The 13,655-nt window shown below is 43.3% G+C and overlaps 2 protein-coding genes across 3 annotated transcripts in view; one reads left to right on the top strand and one right to left on the bottom strand.

The window, feature by feature from the left end:
* Positions 1–9,370, top strand: part of LOC121700255 (N-acetyllactosaminide beta-1,3-N-acetylglucosaminyltransferase 4-like) — a 61,288-nt gene extending 51,918 nt beyond the window's left edge. Inside the window, exons 1-2 of one of the 2 annotated variants that reach the window (XM_042083122.1) lie at positions 7,352–7,458; positions 7,768–9,370. In XM_042083122.1, the coding sequence (XP_041939056.1) occupies positions 7,448–7,458; positions 7,768–8,917 (1,161 nt within the window). In that variant the 5' untranslated portion in view covers positions 7,352–7,447 and the 3' untranslated portion in view covers positions 8,918–9,370. Of the gene's footprint in view, positions 1–7,351; positions 7,459–7,767 lie in introns of those variants that run through there. The other variant, XM_042083123.1, reaches the window with a different exon arrangement.
* On the bottom strand, positions 1,199–2,915 carry LOC121700764. The gene is given in 3 exon segments (XM_042083971.1): positions 1,199–1,593; positions 1,596–2,235; positions 2,373–2,915. Coding segments are annotated over 3 exon segments (1,578 nt in total).
* Positions 9,371–13,655: the final 4,285 nt, after the last annotated feature.

Here is a 13,655-nt window from a genome sequence, read left to right as displayed (position 1 = left end):
GATTGTATGCATATGAATGATTTTATTTGGTTTCTGCACGGTTAAATAAGTTAGGCTACATTAAGTTTTGTTTCTGCGCAGTGCGAGTTTATAAGCAAGCAACGCTTGCAGTTTCAGCAGAGGGTTGAAGAAGTGCATTGAGTGTTTCCATAATTCCATGCAGTAATATTAGATTACCATGGCCTGCAGGCTGTTAATAAAATTATTTTTAATGTTTTCACATGTAATGCATCCTATGTAGTCGTGTGTTTTTTTTATTTGAAATTGTAATATGTAACTACTAAACTACTTCGGTGCCTCAGGCCCTTTGTATAAACAATTGAAGTCACCCTTAATGTGTATTGCATGTATCAGAGCTAATTCATCCTGGGCCAAAGTATGTCGGTATGGGCCCGCATAGTGCTCTCGCACCTGGGCCCACTAGTGGTTTGTTACGCCACTGTGTATGGCATTTACAATGACAGGGATAAATCCTTCTAACTAAAGGTAGTGAAAATGCCCTTAAAACAGTCTAGGGTTCTAAGTGTTCTAACTAATCTTGCTGGCGACTAAAATAATGAAGTGAGACGTCATTCCGTTTCAAACGTTCAATAACTTGAAAAACTTAACATATTTACAGCGAGTGGCTGCCTTGAATAGCCTGGCCTTGGCCTGTTGCCTGCATCCTTCACAAAAACCTAAAACATGGCCGCCGCACGACCTTAAGAATCACAGCGTGTATCACGCAACACGCACAATGTCCCATGGGTAATGAAGTCCATTTCAAGTCCATTTCCTATGTATATTCCCAAATTAACTGACCTACAGTCTCTTTTAATCTAATCATATATCTGACACATGAACTGTTGATCTTAACACTAACTTATGAATTTACTAACTTATTAATGTTGCTTTTAACTGTTCTTTTAACTCATCTGTTCTAAATTAATTCTCTTTCTAGGAAATAAATTCTCAACATCCTCCCCCCCATAAACTACTGTTTATACTATTTCCAAAGGAGACAAAAGCTGGATGGGCCTCCGCAGAACAGTCCCTGTGCTGGTGCGGACTGCGGACCTCACCAGGCCGTCACGACCAGGAAACAGCTCTTCGATTATCCCCAGCTTCCAGCTCTGCCTTGGGGTGTTGTCCTCTCCGATGAGTGCAACATCTCCAACCTTCAGCGAAGAAGGCTGTGGGTGTCGCAGCGACGGGCTGACTACAGGTCCAGCAGATATTCCTTCTGCCAGCGGTTCCAGAAGTTGGTCACGAGTCGTTGTCTGTAGCGCCACCTTTTGGTCATCTCCTCCTTGTTGGCTGTTGGATGGTTAATCTCAGCTGGAAATGACTTTGGGGGCAAGCAAGTCAGTCTCTGACCCACCAAGAAGTGTGCAGGGGTCAGTGGCTCTGGCTGGTCCACATCATTGGACACATACGTGAGCGGCCTTGAGTTTATTATGGCTTCAGCTTCGGTCAGCATGGTACACATCTCTTCAAAGTTGAGTTTAGCTCTGCCAAGCACCTTTCTGAGGACGATTTTGACTGATCTAACAAGCCGCTCCCAGAATCCACCCCACCAGGCTGCTCTTTCAGCGATGAACCGCCAGGTGATGAGAAGAACTCTCGTAGTTGTGGATCTTTGATTCGTTGCCAGAGCTCCTTCAGATCTTGATCTGCTCTTTTGAACGTCTTGGCATTATCTGAATAGATCACCTTACATAACCCTCTTCTGGAGATGAATCGTTTTAGGGCTAGTAAGAAGTGCTCCGTGGACATGTCTGAGACCAACTCTAAGTGGACTGCTCTGGTTACAGCACACGTGAACAGTGCTATGTACGCCTTTGTCACTGAGCTTTGGATCTTCACATAGAGTGGCCCAGCGAAATCCACGCCAGTAACTTCGAACGGTGGTGATTCTGTTATTCTGTCCCTTGGCAACGGTGCAGTAGTCTGTTGTCCAGGCTTTGCTTTGAATTTCCTGCAAAGTACACATCCAGACACAACCTTCTTCACTACCTGCCGTGCTTTAAGAATCCAATATTTCTCTCTGGTCTGCACTAAAGTGTCTTGTACACCTGCATGGCATATTTGCTCATGTTGATTCTGCACCACCATCTCTGTGTATTTGTGTTTGCTGGGCAAAATCCAGGGGTGTTTTTCTCTATAAGAGAGATCAGAGTGCTGTAGCCGTCCTCCAACACTAAGCAATGCATCTTCATCCAGAAATGGTTTGAGCTCTCGTATTTTGGACGAGAGCTTTCTCGTATATCAGTGTTGGGGCATTTCCCTGCTATCAGCAGATCCATTTCGGAGCAGAAACTCTCTCTCTGAATCACCTTCGTCCAATATTTTTCTGCTTCATTCAGCTCTTCCGCTGTCAGTTCACCGCTCACCTTGGATCTTGAGCGTGTGTTGGTGATGAATCTCTTGATCCAGGCTGTCACTCGGAGCACTGTTTTTAGTTTGCTGTACTTCTCTAGACATAAGACAGGACTTAGGAAGTCTGGCTCTTGCAGAACGGCTTGTACTGCAATCTGGTATTTGGGTCGGAGTTCAGATTTAATCTCCTCTTCCTGAACATCTTCCTGAGTACTCTCTGAGTGATCAGCTGTCATCAGAACACAAGGTCCATTCCACCACAATGTGCTCTTCTTCAGGTCCTGTACAGTTAGGCCTCTGGTGGGAAGGTCAGCTGGGTTAAGTTTCCCCTTGCAGTGAGACCAGGACTGTGGGTCGGTTAGAGTCTGGATTTCGGTGACTCTATTTGCCACAAACTGTTTCCACCTGTGAGCAGAACCGCAGATCCAGTGCAGAACGATCATTGAATCTGTCCACAGTCTGAGTTGTGTCTTGTCTAGCTGCAGCACTTTCATGAGTGTGTTCCCCAACCTGGCTGCTATCACAGCACCCATCAGCTCCAGGCGTGGCAGGGTCATTCTTTTAAGAGGCGCCACTCTGGACTTGGATGCGACCAGGCTTATGGTCACTTCTCCTTCCCTTGTTTCTCCTTCGATGTAAGCGACTGCACTGTAAGCTTTCTCGCTCGAATCACAGAATACATGCAACTTTACAGGGCTTAAATTTCACTGCGGGATTGCGGGTATTGCGCATAATTTGTTCAAGTCCCGCCACTCTAGCCATCATAATGCGAGAAATTCCCGCATACACTTTTACAGCCTGTCTGATGACGTTAATATAGCCTAATCATTAAGTGGCGTGAATGCGGTGCTATTGACCGGACTGATCAACTACCGAGTTGAATTGAACATAGCCTCATGCAGACGCACACACACACGGAGAGAGAGAGAGAGAGAGAGAACCACTTTGCGCTTACGCAAATAGGCTACGCTACCATGGCAAACTTTTACATCTAGAAAGAGCTCCTTGGTAACTATCCTGCTAGCTCAGGTCACGTCAACACTTGATCCCAGAAAGATTGTCTTCGACATGTCAACATTTATTGTATCTACTGACATAGAAAACATAATGATTTGCATACACATACCGCACTATGCACAACTTTTATTCACTAGCGACTACAGCCTAAAACCGTCAGGTTGAAGGGGGGCTAATTACTCCATAGAATTACTCTCAGGTATTTTCTTAAAGTGACAGGCACTCAATTACACCTACTCATCACCAATGTGCACTCAATTGGACCTACACACCACATTAAAGATATGCCTAAGTGTTATAGGTTAAACGTCAATATGAGGCATTCAAATTACTAAATATGTTTAGCTAGTAGTAATTACTAGTACAATGCTATACTTTAAAAAATGCATTATTAAATAAATACACTCTATATGAATTAAAAAATATATGATAGAAACATATCACATAAGCTATCATTTTCAGTGTGTGTTTGTGTGTGTGGAGAGAGTCAAGCAGAATCTAGGATGTCCACTGTTGTGAATGATCCCACTACAGTATATATTACTGATGACGTCAGGGTGGTGGGGGCCCCAAAATCAAACACTTTTTTTTTTAAAGTATCGAAGTATTGACTTGGTATCAGAATCGACCCCCCCTCCCCCCCAAATTGTGTAAATCCCCCCTACATGAATAACCTAAGGGGGGAATTCCCCCCCATTTTGAAAAATGAATTTTAAGCCCTGAACTTTAGCTCTGGGATGTTCTGCTGTGCGCTATGCGTTTTGTACCATCGTGGGATTGACACCTCGTGCAGTTGAGGGAGCTCCGAACACCACTGTTGCCACTTCTTTGTCAGATCGGGTGGCAGCTCCTCGTCCCACTGGAGCCCTCTCTCCCATATCTCTTGGAACATGCACTTGATCCTGATTGTGAATGGTGTCAAAAATCCTAATGGGTCAAAGATTCGGGCAGAAGACTGCAGAACACTGCGTTTTGTGTTTTCTCTCTCCTTCAGGATATTTAGCAGCCCTCTGAGGTCGAACACGAAGTCATCAGTGGCCAGTCTCCACACCAAGCCCAGCACTTTCAGAATGGACCCATGTGGTTCTAGTTGAGCAGCGCAATGCATCGAGCTCTCCTGCCATTTTTCCTTGAGCTCAGAAGAGTTTGTCATCCATTTACATAGCTCCATGCCTGCTTCAGACATTATGTTCTTGGCCGTCTTTGTCACCGTATAGGCCTGTCACCTCACTTGAACTTGAAATGAAGTCATCGACATACAGTGAGCTACTGATGATTTCTACCACCTTTGGGTGTTCTGATTCGTACTGTCTCAGATGCTTCCTAATGGTAGCTGCGAGTAGGAATGGGCTTGACGAAGCTCCAAACACCACCCTCGTCATTCTGAGCATGCGCAGCTTCATCTCCTTCTCCTGTGTGGGTGGACCTGTGAACCACAGGAATCTCACGACGTCCCGATCTCTTTCTGTGAGTGAAATCTGCAGAAATGCTTTCTTGATGTCTGCCATATAAGCAACTTCATGCAGTCTAAACTTGATCAAGACACTCATCAGATCTGGATTCAGATTGGGACCGGTTAAGAGACAGTCGTTCAGTGAGGGACTTCCATCTTCGTGAGATGAAGCATCAAATACAACACGCAGTTTTGTTGTCGCCTTGTCTTCCCTCAGTACAGCATGATGGGGTAAGTAGTATGTCTGACTGTCTTGCAGTGATGCACGCTCCTTTGGCACATCCTCAGCCATTCCTTGCCTTAAGTAGTCTTCCACGACTTCATTGTATCTGCTGTACAGTGTGACATCTTTGCTTAGTTTCTTTTTCAAACTCTCCAGTCTCCTTTTAGCTATGCGGTAGTTGTCTTGAAGTGGAGGATGATCTTGTCGCCATGGCAACTCCACTTGGTAACGCCCGTCCTTGAGAATGGAGGTTTCTTCAAACCGCTGCAATGCTTCCAGATCCTCTGGGCTCTCAGGCTTCTCACTTATGATGCCCAGGGACTCGAGCTCCCAGAACGCATGCAGTTCTTTGTCCATCTGTGCATCGTTGCTGAGCAGTATGTTCATGCATGTTGACTCAGTCATGCTGGACACTGCCATTGGGCCTTGCACTGCCCATCCAAATGTGCTCTCTAGTGCCACTAGGCTCTTGGTCAGTCTTTCAACTCGGCCTGACACTATCTGCCAGTAATAATCGGAGCCAATTAGCACGGAAAGTTCAGGTCTGTCTATTTTAATTTTCTGCTGCTTATCCCATACATTCTCCAAGCTGAGCTTCACTATGTTGCGACTCACCGTCGTTGGAGTAGAGGAGCCAAATGTGTGAAGTGTAATCGTTCCTTGTCTGGTAACAGGTAGCTGTAGTTCCTTCACTACATTCTCATGCACGAAACTCCCCTGACTGCCTCCATCTAGCAAGCAGCAGACCATCTTCCTGCTTGTGGGCCCTATGGCCCATGCCTTGGCGGTCTGTAGCAACACTGTGTTCTCTGCTTGGGGAATTACTGAGGTTATGAGTGTGTCTGTGTTGGTCGACACATCAGGTGGGGGTGCCAGAATTTTCTCACAAACGGCTGCATGATGCCTGCCACCACATGTGGCACATGACACGCCCTTCGTCTTGCAGAACTTGGCAATGTGTTTAGACCCTAGACACACAAAGCACCTGCCTAGTTTCTTCAGCTTTTCTTTGCTTGCTGGCACATCATGGTCTGGACATTTCTCTGATTTGTGTTCAGCACCATCACAGAACAAGCAATTGTTTACTTTCTGTTCAGTAATGTGTAGCGCAGCTGCAGATGTCATGTTTGGTTTCTTTACTTTCATGTCAATAGCTGAGTATGATTTGCTGCTTAGTTTGTTTGTGAACTGATTTTCTCTATGATTAAATGACTTTATCATTTGTACAGTTCTCTCTCGTGTCTGAACCTCCGTCTGAAGGAATTTAAGCACATCTGCCACTTTCCACTCATCATTGTCACCTCTTTGACGGCTGTATTCAAGAGCCATGTCATCTGGCATCATCTGGAGCAATATTGGGCATAACATTCCACCATAGGTGTCTGATACCACTCCTAATGATTCTAAGCTTCTGGTTTGAACTTCACATTCATCATACAACTGTCTTAAGGCAGTGACGTCAGAGGATTTCTTTACAGGAGTGAGATTCAGTAGCTTTGACATGTGAGCATTTACAATGAGATCTTTCCTTCCAAATCTTTTTTGGAGTAAATCGATTGCAGCATCATAATTACTGTCTGACAGTGTGAGCCCTGCTACTGACTTTGCAGCTGTTCCAGTAAGATAAGTTTTCAGGTAGGTAAACTTTTCTTTCTTGCAGAGTGCACTGTTGTTATGAATAGCAGTCTCATACTGGCTCCAAAATTCCTGCCATGTGCTTACATCTCCGTTGAATTTGTCAATTTGTAACTTTGGCAGTCTCATTGTCTGTTTGTTTGCATTACTAGCATCACTTTGACGAGTGGGAGGGGGATTACTTACAGGCTCGCTGATCACTCGGTGAGCACGGGTCTTTACCTCAATGAGGCGGTCTCTGTAATCTTCTGCGAGTTCGGTCTCCGCCTCCACATCTTCCAGTGGAGTGTGTTCCTCCACTGTCTTGTCAAGCTCGCGCAAGCTTTCCTCCTTTACAGACAATACTGCTAACATGTCCCGCACATGGTTGACATCCCTCTGTTCAGCTTCCTTTCGCAATTCAATGTCGATTTGGTTTATCAGTCGCGTAGCGGAGCTCCGAATCGTCCGGCGTTTCTTTCTCGCCCTTTCTCCAAGCTCCACTGCGAGTGGTCTCTCTTCAGTATTGTCGTCAGACATCTCGTTCTACTTCGCGGGTTTTTCGGCACCAAAATGTTCTAACTAATCTTGCTTGCGACTAAAATAATGAAGTGAGACGTCATTCCGTTTCAAACGTTTAATAACTAAACTTAACATATTTACAGCGAGTGGCTGGCTTGAATAGCCTGGCCTTGGCCTGTTGCCTGCATCCTTCACAAAAACCTAAAACATGGCCGCCGCACGACCTTAAGAATCACAGCGTGTATCACGCAACACGCACAATGTCCCATGGGTAATGAAGTCCATTTCAAGTACATTTCCTATGTATATTCCCAAATTAACTGACCTACAGTCTCTTTTAATCTAATCATATATCTGACACATGAACTGTTGATCTTAACACTAACTTATGAATTTACTAACTTATTAATGTTGCTTTTAACTTCTTTTAACTCATCTGTTCTAAATTAATTCTCTTTCTAGGAAATAAATTCTCAACACTAAGGGCTAAATGAATGAATACATGTAAATAATTGGTGATCTCTGATGTCTTGTCATTGCCTCTCATTTGACCTGCTTTCTCATCTGCTTTGCCCCTCAGCATGAAGATGAGGATGGCAAGAGTTCGGTACCACCGGTGTGCTCTGGTCAGTGCTGTGGCCTTCATCCTCTGCTGTCTGATGCTCAAGATGTACCACCACCTGGTCTTCCCATTGGACTCAAAATGGTCCCATTTCCACCAGATATACACACATACATGCCCTTTTTGGTCCAACATATCTCATAATGGCACTGCCTCACCACCAGCGGGCCTCTACACTGTCCATTGGAACTTTACATGCTCTGCCAATGATGGCACAGAGGTCATTCCATCACACCTGCCCCAGTCATACCAGGAATTCTTAGGCTACAGGCATTGCCGAGCATTCCCAATCCTGCTGACCCCTTCGCCTTGCGAGGATGACCTCTATCTGTTGTTGGCCGTGAAGTCCACAGCTGTGAATGTAGACCGCCGTGCTGCATTGCGGGACACCTGGGGTCGCGCTGGTAGAATCCAGGGTCGGCGAGTTAAGCTGGTCTTCCTGATGGGCCGCTCACAAGACCAGGTTCCGGGTCACGACCTCCAGCAACTGCTGCAGTGGGAAAGCCGTTGCTATAGGGACATCTTGCAGTGGGACTTTGCTGACATCTTCTTCAACCTGCCTCGGAAGGAGGTGGGATTCCTCAGCTGGTTCTCTCGTAAGTGCAGCAGTGCGCAGTTTGCGTTCAAGGGCGACGACGACGTGTTTGTGAACTCAGGGAATCTGGTTGAGTTCCTGACAGCCCACAAACCTGAGAATCACCTGTTTGCTGGATTCATCCACAGCCCCGAGATGCCTGTCCGAGACAGAAGCTCAAAGTATTTTGTCCCTGTGGAGATGTACCCCGAGGGGAAGCTCTATCCACCCTTTCCAAGTGGTGGTGGATATCTGATGTCACGGCAGACTATGTTGGGACTGGATGTGGCGGCCCAGAAGGTGAAGCTGTTCCCACTCGATGATGTCTTTCTGGGCTTGTGCTTGGAGCTAATGGGTGTAAAGCTCACAAACCACAGCGGTTTTCTGACATTCGGCATCAGCGATGACCTAAATCTCCCCTGTGTTTATCGTGAAATCATGCTGGTGCATCAGATGAACCCGGTAGAGATGCGGGACATGTGGTTGCGAATGCAAGACAGTCCACCATGTGGTAGTAGTGGGAAGAAACTTTGAGAGAATCCTACTCTGTGGATGGGATCACACTGTTTTTTTTACACAGTACATTGAATGACAAAAATACAAAATCTGTAAATAATGTCCTTTAAATGGTTCTGTCATGATAGATAGATAGATAGATAGATAGATAGATAGATAGATAGATACTTTATTGATCCCCAGGGGAAATTCAAACAATGTCATGTCATGTCAATTCAAGTCATGACTTATTTAGAGCAGACAGTTCAACATATTTTGTAATGAAGAATAAATCAGGTTTTGATGTTGCTCTTCCAGTATATAAATCATTACATACTGGGACCGATCAGCTAGTCATCCCCAGAGTCAATAGCAAGCATGAAATGGCATTCAGAGATGACGCCGCCCACCATTGGAGATTATTAAGGTTTTGCACCTACGTCATAATGTCATGTGACCGTTTGTTTACAACTAGTGGTAGGCAAGGCACTGCAGAGAGTGGTAGGCAAGCCTACAACAGTCGGGTTGCATAGCTACAAATAGCTTCAAAATTGAAATTTTAATATCAAATATTGACCGGGATGCCGACCACTTGTGTAGGCCCTAACAGTTGGTTTTACAATAAGAACAAAAGGGCTACAAACGACCGTTTAGCCTACCTATCCTCGTGGTTGTGGAGGATGATCATTAGCAGCTGTGAAGTCTTTTATTCTCAAGATAGCCTAATGGTGTAGCCTACTGTCTACGAAGACATAGGCTAAAATACAAATCTACATTCATCCAAAAATGAATTGCCAGAGATAGGCTATGAAGGGAAAAAGTGCAGCATTTTAAACATGGCAAGATTACAGTTTGTTCTAATGTGTTCGGAACAGTTTGTTCTAATTTGTCTCGTGAAATTCGTGCTTGTGGACATCAATCACCTATCTTCTGTCCTTCTATTTCAAGTTATCATGAGTGTCATTTGATTATATAATCACAACAAATGCTAATGAAAACAGAATAGGCTTATGTGCTATAGGCTAACGTTACAGGTCACTTAGGCTAACTCCCGTATGTCAAAATAAACTGATTTGATCCTAATTGTTTAGCGATCACACACAACAACTTAACACAGCAACCTCAAACACCACTGTTGAACCTAGGCTACTGCTTCAGTCATGTAAGAAATAAGCAGTTTATGAATTATCTTTACCCGTTTAATCAAGTCCACATGACCAAAATAACAACATATTTAAAGGCTGAGCTAGCATAACAGCCTAACTAATAAAAAGTTTCATACAATTAATGAACTTTATCACTCACATTCTGAGTTTTTCTGGGTGGTTATATATCCATGCAGATCGTCTTCGAATAAGCCATTGCTGTTATATGATATAATATGTTACAGGATTCATGACTAACGCCATTAATGTTACATGATGCTGACTGACGCTGGCTATAACAGTAGCCTAGGCTACCGTTTTAACGTCTGCTGAGTCTACTGCCTACCAAAACCTGTCGCTGTTCAGTTGAAGTTAAATGATCAAATATTGTTTGATTTTGTGTCAGCTTTCAGAAGGAAGACATGTTCCTTTCTGGTCAAATTTCACAGCTTCTAAGAAAGGCTATCGTCTTTGTGTAAACCGAGTTTTGAACAGAGAAAAAAAGTTAGGCTACCATTAGGCTACATGCAGGTTCTCCCATAACGTTATCGATACAGATCAATGCACCAAATCAGGGCGATTTTAGCAAAATAACGTTCCTGTGACAGACTATCAAATATTGAACAATGGGATAACGTTTCATCATCACCTTTATTGATGCCTGAAATGTTGACATTGCTGAAATACAGAGATGTAGCCTACTGAGAGGCAGCTGCAGATAACGATGTTCAATGGGTTCAACTTGTCCCTTGCCTACCAGCTGGATGTAAACAAAGCTATAGAACCTAGAATACGTCACATGAAAAACGTTAATAGACCCTTTCAAGAGAGTTCCATTATCAGCATCATAGTTGGCCCCACAAGGCTTCCGTTTTAACATTCCATATGTTATCTTAATGCAGAGAAAGTAGATTGGGAACCAAATAGAACAGTGGTCCCCAAACTTTTTCTTCCGAGGGCCAGCTTACTATGCCTGGCTCTAAGAGAGGGCCAGAGACCACCACCAGTAACCATAAATATCAGTAACCATAAATATCTTAGTCAACAGCAGTCTACCTTAGTTGAATATTCCATTACATTATGATTTAATCTAGGATATGCTATTGCAATTTAATACAATTGTTAGCTGTGTTTATATTGCCATTATGCCATATCAGTGTAAAATGTAACTCAAATTAAATAATACTAATAAAAAAGACTTTTGCATTCCCAAAAGTATTAACAGGGAGTTCCAAAAGTATATTTTAAAATACTAATATTTTAAAAATGTGTGAACTCTGAACTCTGAAATTTAAAGTTATCAAACTATGAGAATTTTATGAAGTGCTAAAGTGGTCTGAAATGACCACCATACTAACTTTCAGTCACCTGAACTTGTGAACTCTTTGTATTAACATTTGAACGAGTGAATACAAAATAGAAATAATTATCCCAGAAAGTCCCAGAAATATGACTTGAATAGAAGTTAGTTAGTTATTAAAAATTAATTGATACACTTTTAGAATACTTTGAGCACTGATGCAGTCAGCATAGGCCTCTTACATTGTTTGCAGGTAGGCCTACATTTCATTCCGTTTTTGATGGAAAACGCGAAACAGCGCCAAAACAACCACCAGTGGACAAAAAGAGTATGACATGTGTACTGTTAACCCTTAGAACCCGATTGACGCGAAGTGCGTCAAAAAACACACCCTTTCTTCTCTGTTACATTGCTCTGGAACTGTTGATCGAGATGAAACCTTTATTGCGTGACAGAGCAGAAGTGGGGCTTTCCAAAGAGACTAAACACATGTCTGTACGATCAAGTATGTAAATTGAAAAAAATCATGAAATTAAATCAAATTGCATCATATTTACTTCTTTGCGTTCACCTGCGCACCCATTACTCTCGTTTGAATTACTCGCGAACCTGTGATCGCATAGATATGGCAAGCATATCAGATGAAAGAGGAGACACAGGGCTACCCAGATAGCAATTTCCTTTGGGCCGGATCCGCATAAAAGCCATTAGATCCGCCTGTAGCGGACATATGGTATCTGACTGTGGGCCAGGTCTGCTCCTGATACAGGTTTCAGCTCTGCTAGCAATGCTGTTTTATCACCGGTTTACAGATTTGTCCCAGGTCCAATTTCCGCAACTCAACTGGAAGTCAGGAGATGCGTTTAAAATACAAAACACCGATTTGGCCCAAACCTGTGATACGGATATGAGCCGAAGGACCATTTTTTCACAGCAGACCCAGGTGGTAATGATATTAATTAAGGTGCTGATTCTGCTAAATTAACCTTTCCCTACTTCATTGTCAACTGGCTGCTAAAGAAAAAAAAAGGTATTTTGGAATGGCACAAATTTAGAAACCATGGGGGTGCACTATGTTCCCATGGCCACTTCATTTCTACAGTAAGGCTGGAAAAGAAGATATAGTTGGCTCAATATTGATCATATGCTCGTTTCATTATTTTTATTATTACCTAGCAGTGGTAAAAGTAGTCAATTGTTGTTTGTGTCAGATCAAACAGTGCTATGAGACAACCCCATATTCTTGCCACGCATGCAGAAGTCCAAGCAGTAACGTTAATCAAGGATCTTTGGTTTGCTCACTATCAATCTTTTGACATGATTTGCCAGCCTGGACTAGGACAGCCCAACTTTTCAAGGTAGGCTCTGCTTTTCTGCTTTTTATCTCTGTTGGTTTATTCAGAGACAACAATAAGCAAACGAGCGATTCATAACTTTACTGTAAGGTTATACTATTATTTTCCAGAAATATAGGCTAGGCTACTAGCTTAGCTTGAGCAAAACAGCCATCACAATAACTAGCTATGGTAACAGCTAACGCCAACAGGATCACTGATGATAAAAAAAAACGAGTGTAATTGTGACTTAACCTATTTTCAAAAAGGAATAAATGGCTCATGTTTATTTTTTGTTGTTTCAGATTGACCATGGAGATGACTGAGGAAGACAGCCTGAATATCGATGGGAACAGTGGAATTAACACGACTTAAACTTTGTCTGGGATTGCACTTCTACAGCCAGGTTGTTGAATAAAAAAAATAATAAGACACTTATGTGTAAAGTTTTTTTTTACCCCCCTTGTGTTTGTAGCCTAGCTTATGTTTATCAGTTGAGCTGTTGGGAAAACGTTACGAACTTTAGCCTGGGTGAACCTATAACGAACCTGTTTGCAAACAGATTTTTCAGGATAATTAGCCCTAATTACCAATCACATTTCACATGTCAAATAAAGCCGGCTGATGTCTGATAAACGGGTCCGTACCACACACAATAAGCGGACCCGTATTGCATATGATAAACAGATCTGGAACACGTCAGTAACACAGACTACCATACGGAACTGGGCCAGTCTTAGCCCTTATTGGTACCAGATCCGTCAAACGGATCCAGACCAATTTTGGACCGATGTGCGTTTGGACGCCGGATCAGGTCCATTATGCAGATCCGTGCCGGACGTTGTGGTAGGTGTGGCCCAGTTCCGTCCCAGTGTATGTTTGCTATCTGGGTATCCATTGGTACCATGTATATCAATCCTTCTGGCTTATAAAAACAGATGAAGTGACTGCAAAATAATAACATCATGTACACAAACCAACGCTGCACACCCATTACT

The sequence above is a fragment of the Alosa sapidissima genome, chromosome 24 (assembly GCF_018492685.1).
Source record: "Alosa sapidissima isolate fAloSap1 chromosome 24, fAloSap1.pri, whole genome shotgun sequence".
NCBI classification, from domain to species: domain Eukaryota; kingdom Metazoa; phylum Chordata; class Actinopteri; order Clupeiformes; family Clupeidae; genus Alosa; species Alosa sapidissima.
Note: the sequence above shows the minus strand (reverse complement) of the source record. Positions and strands in the feature narration are given on the sequence as shown.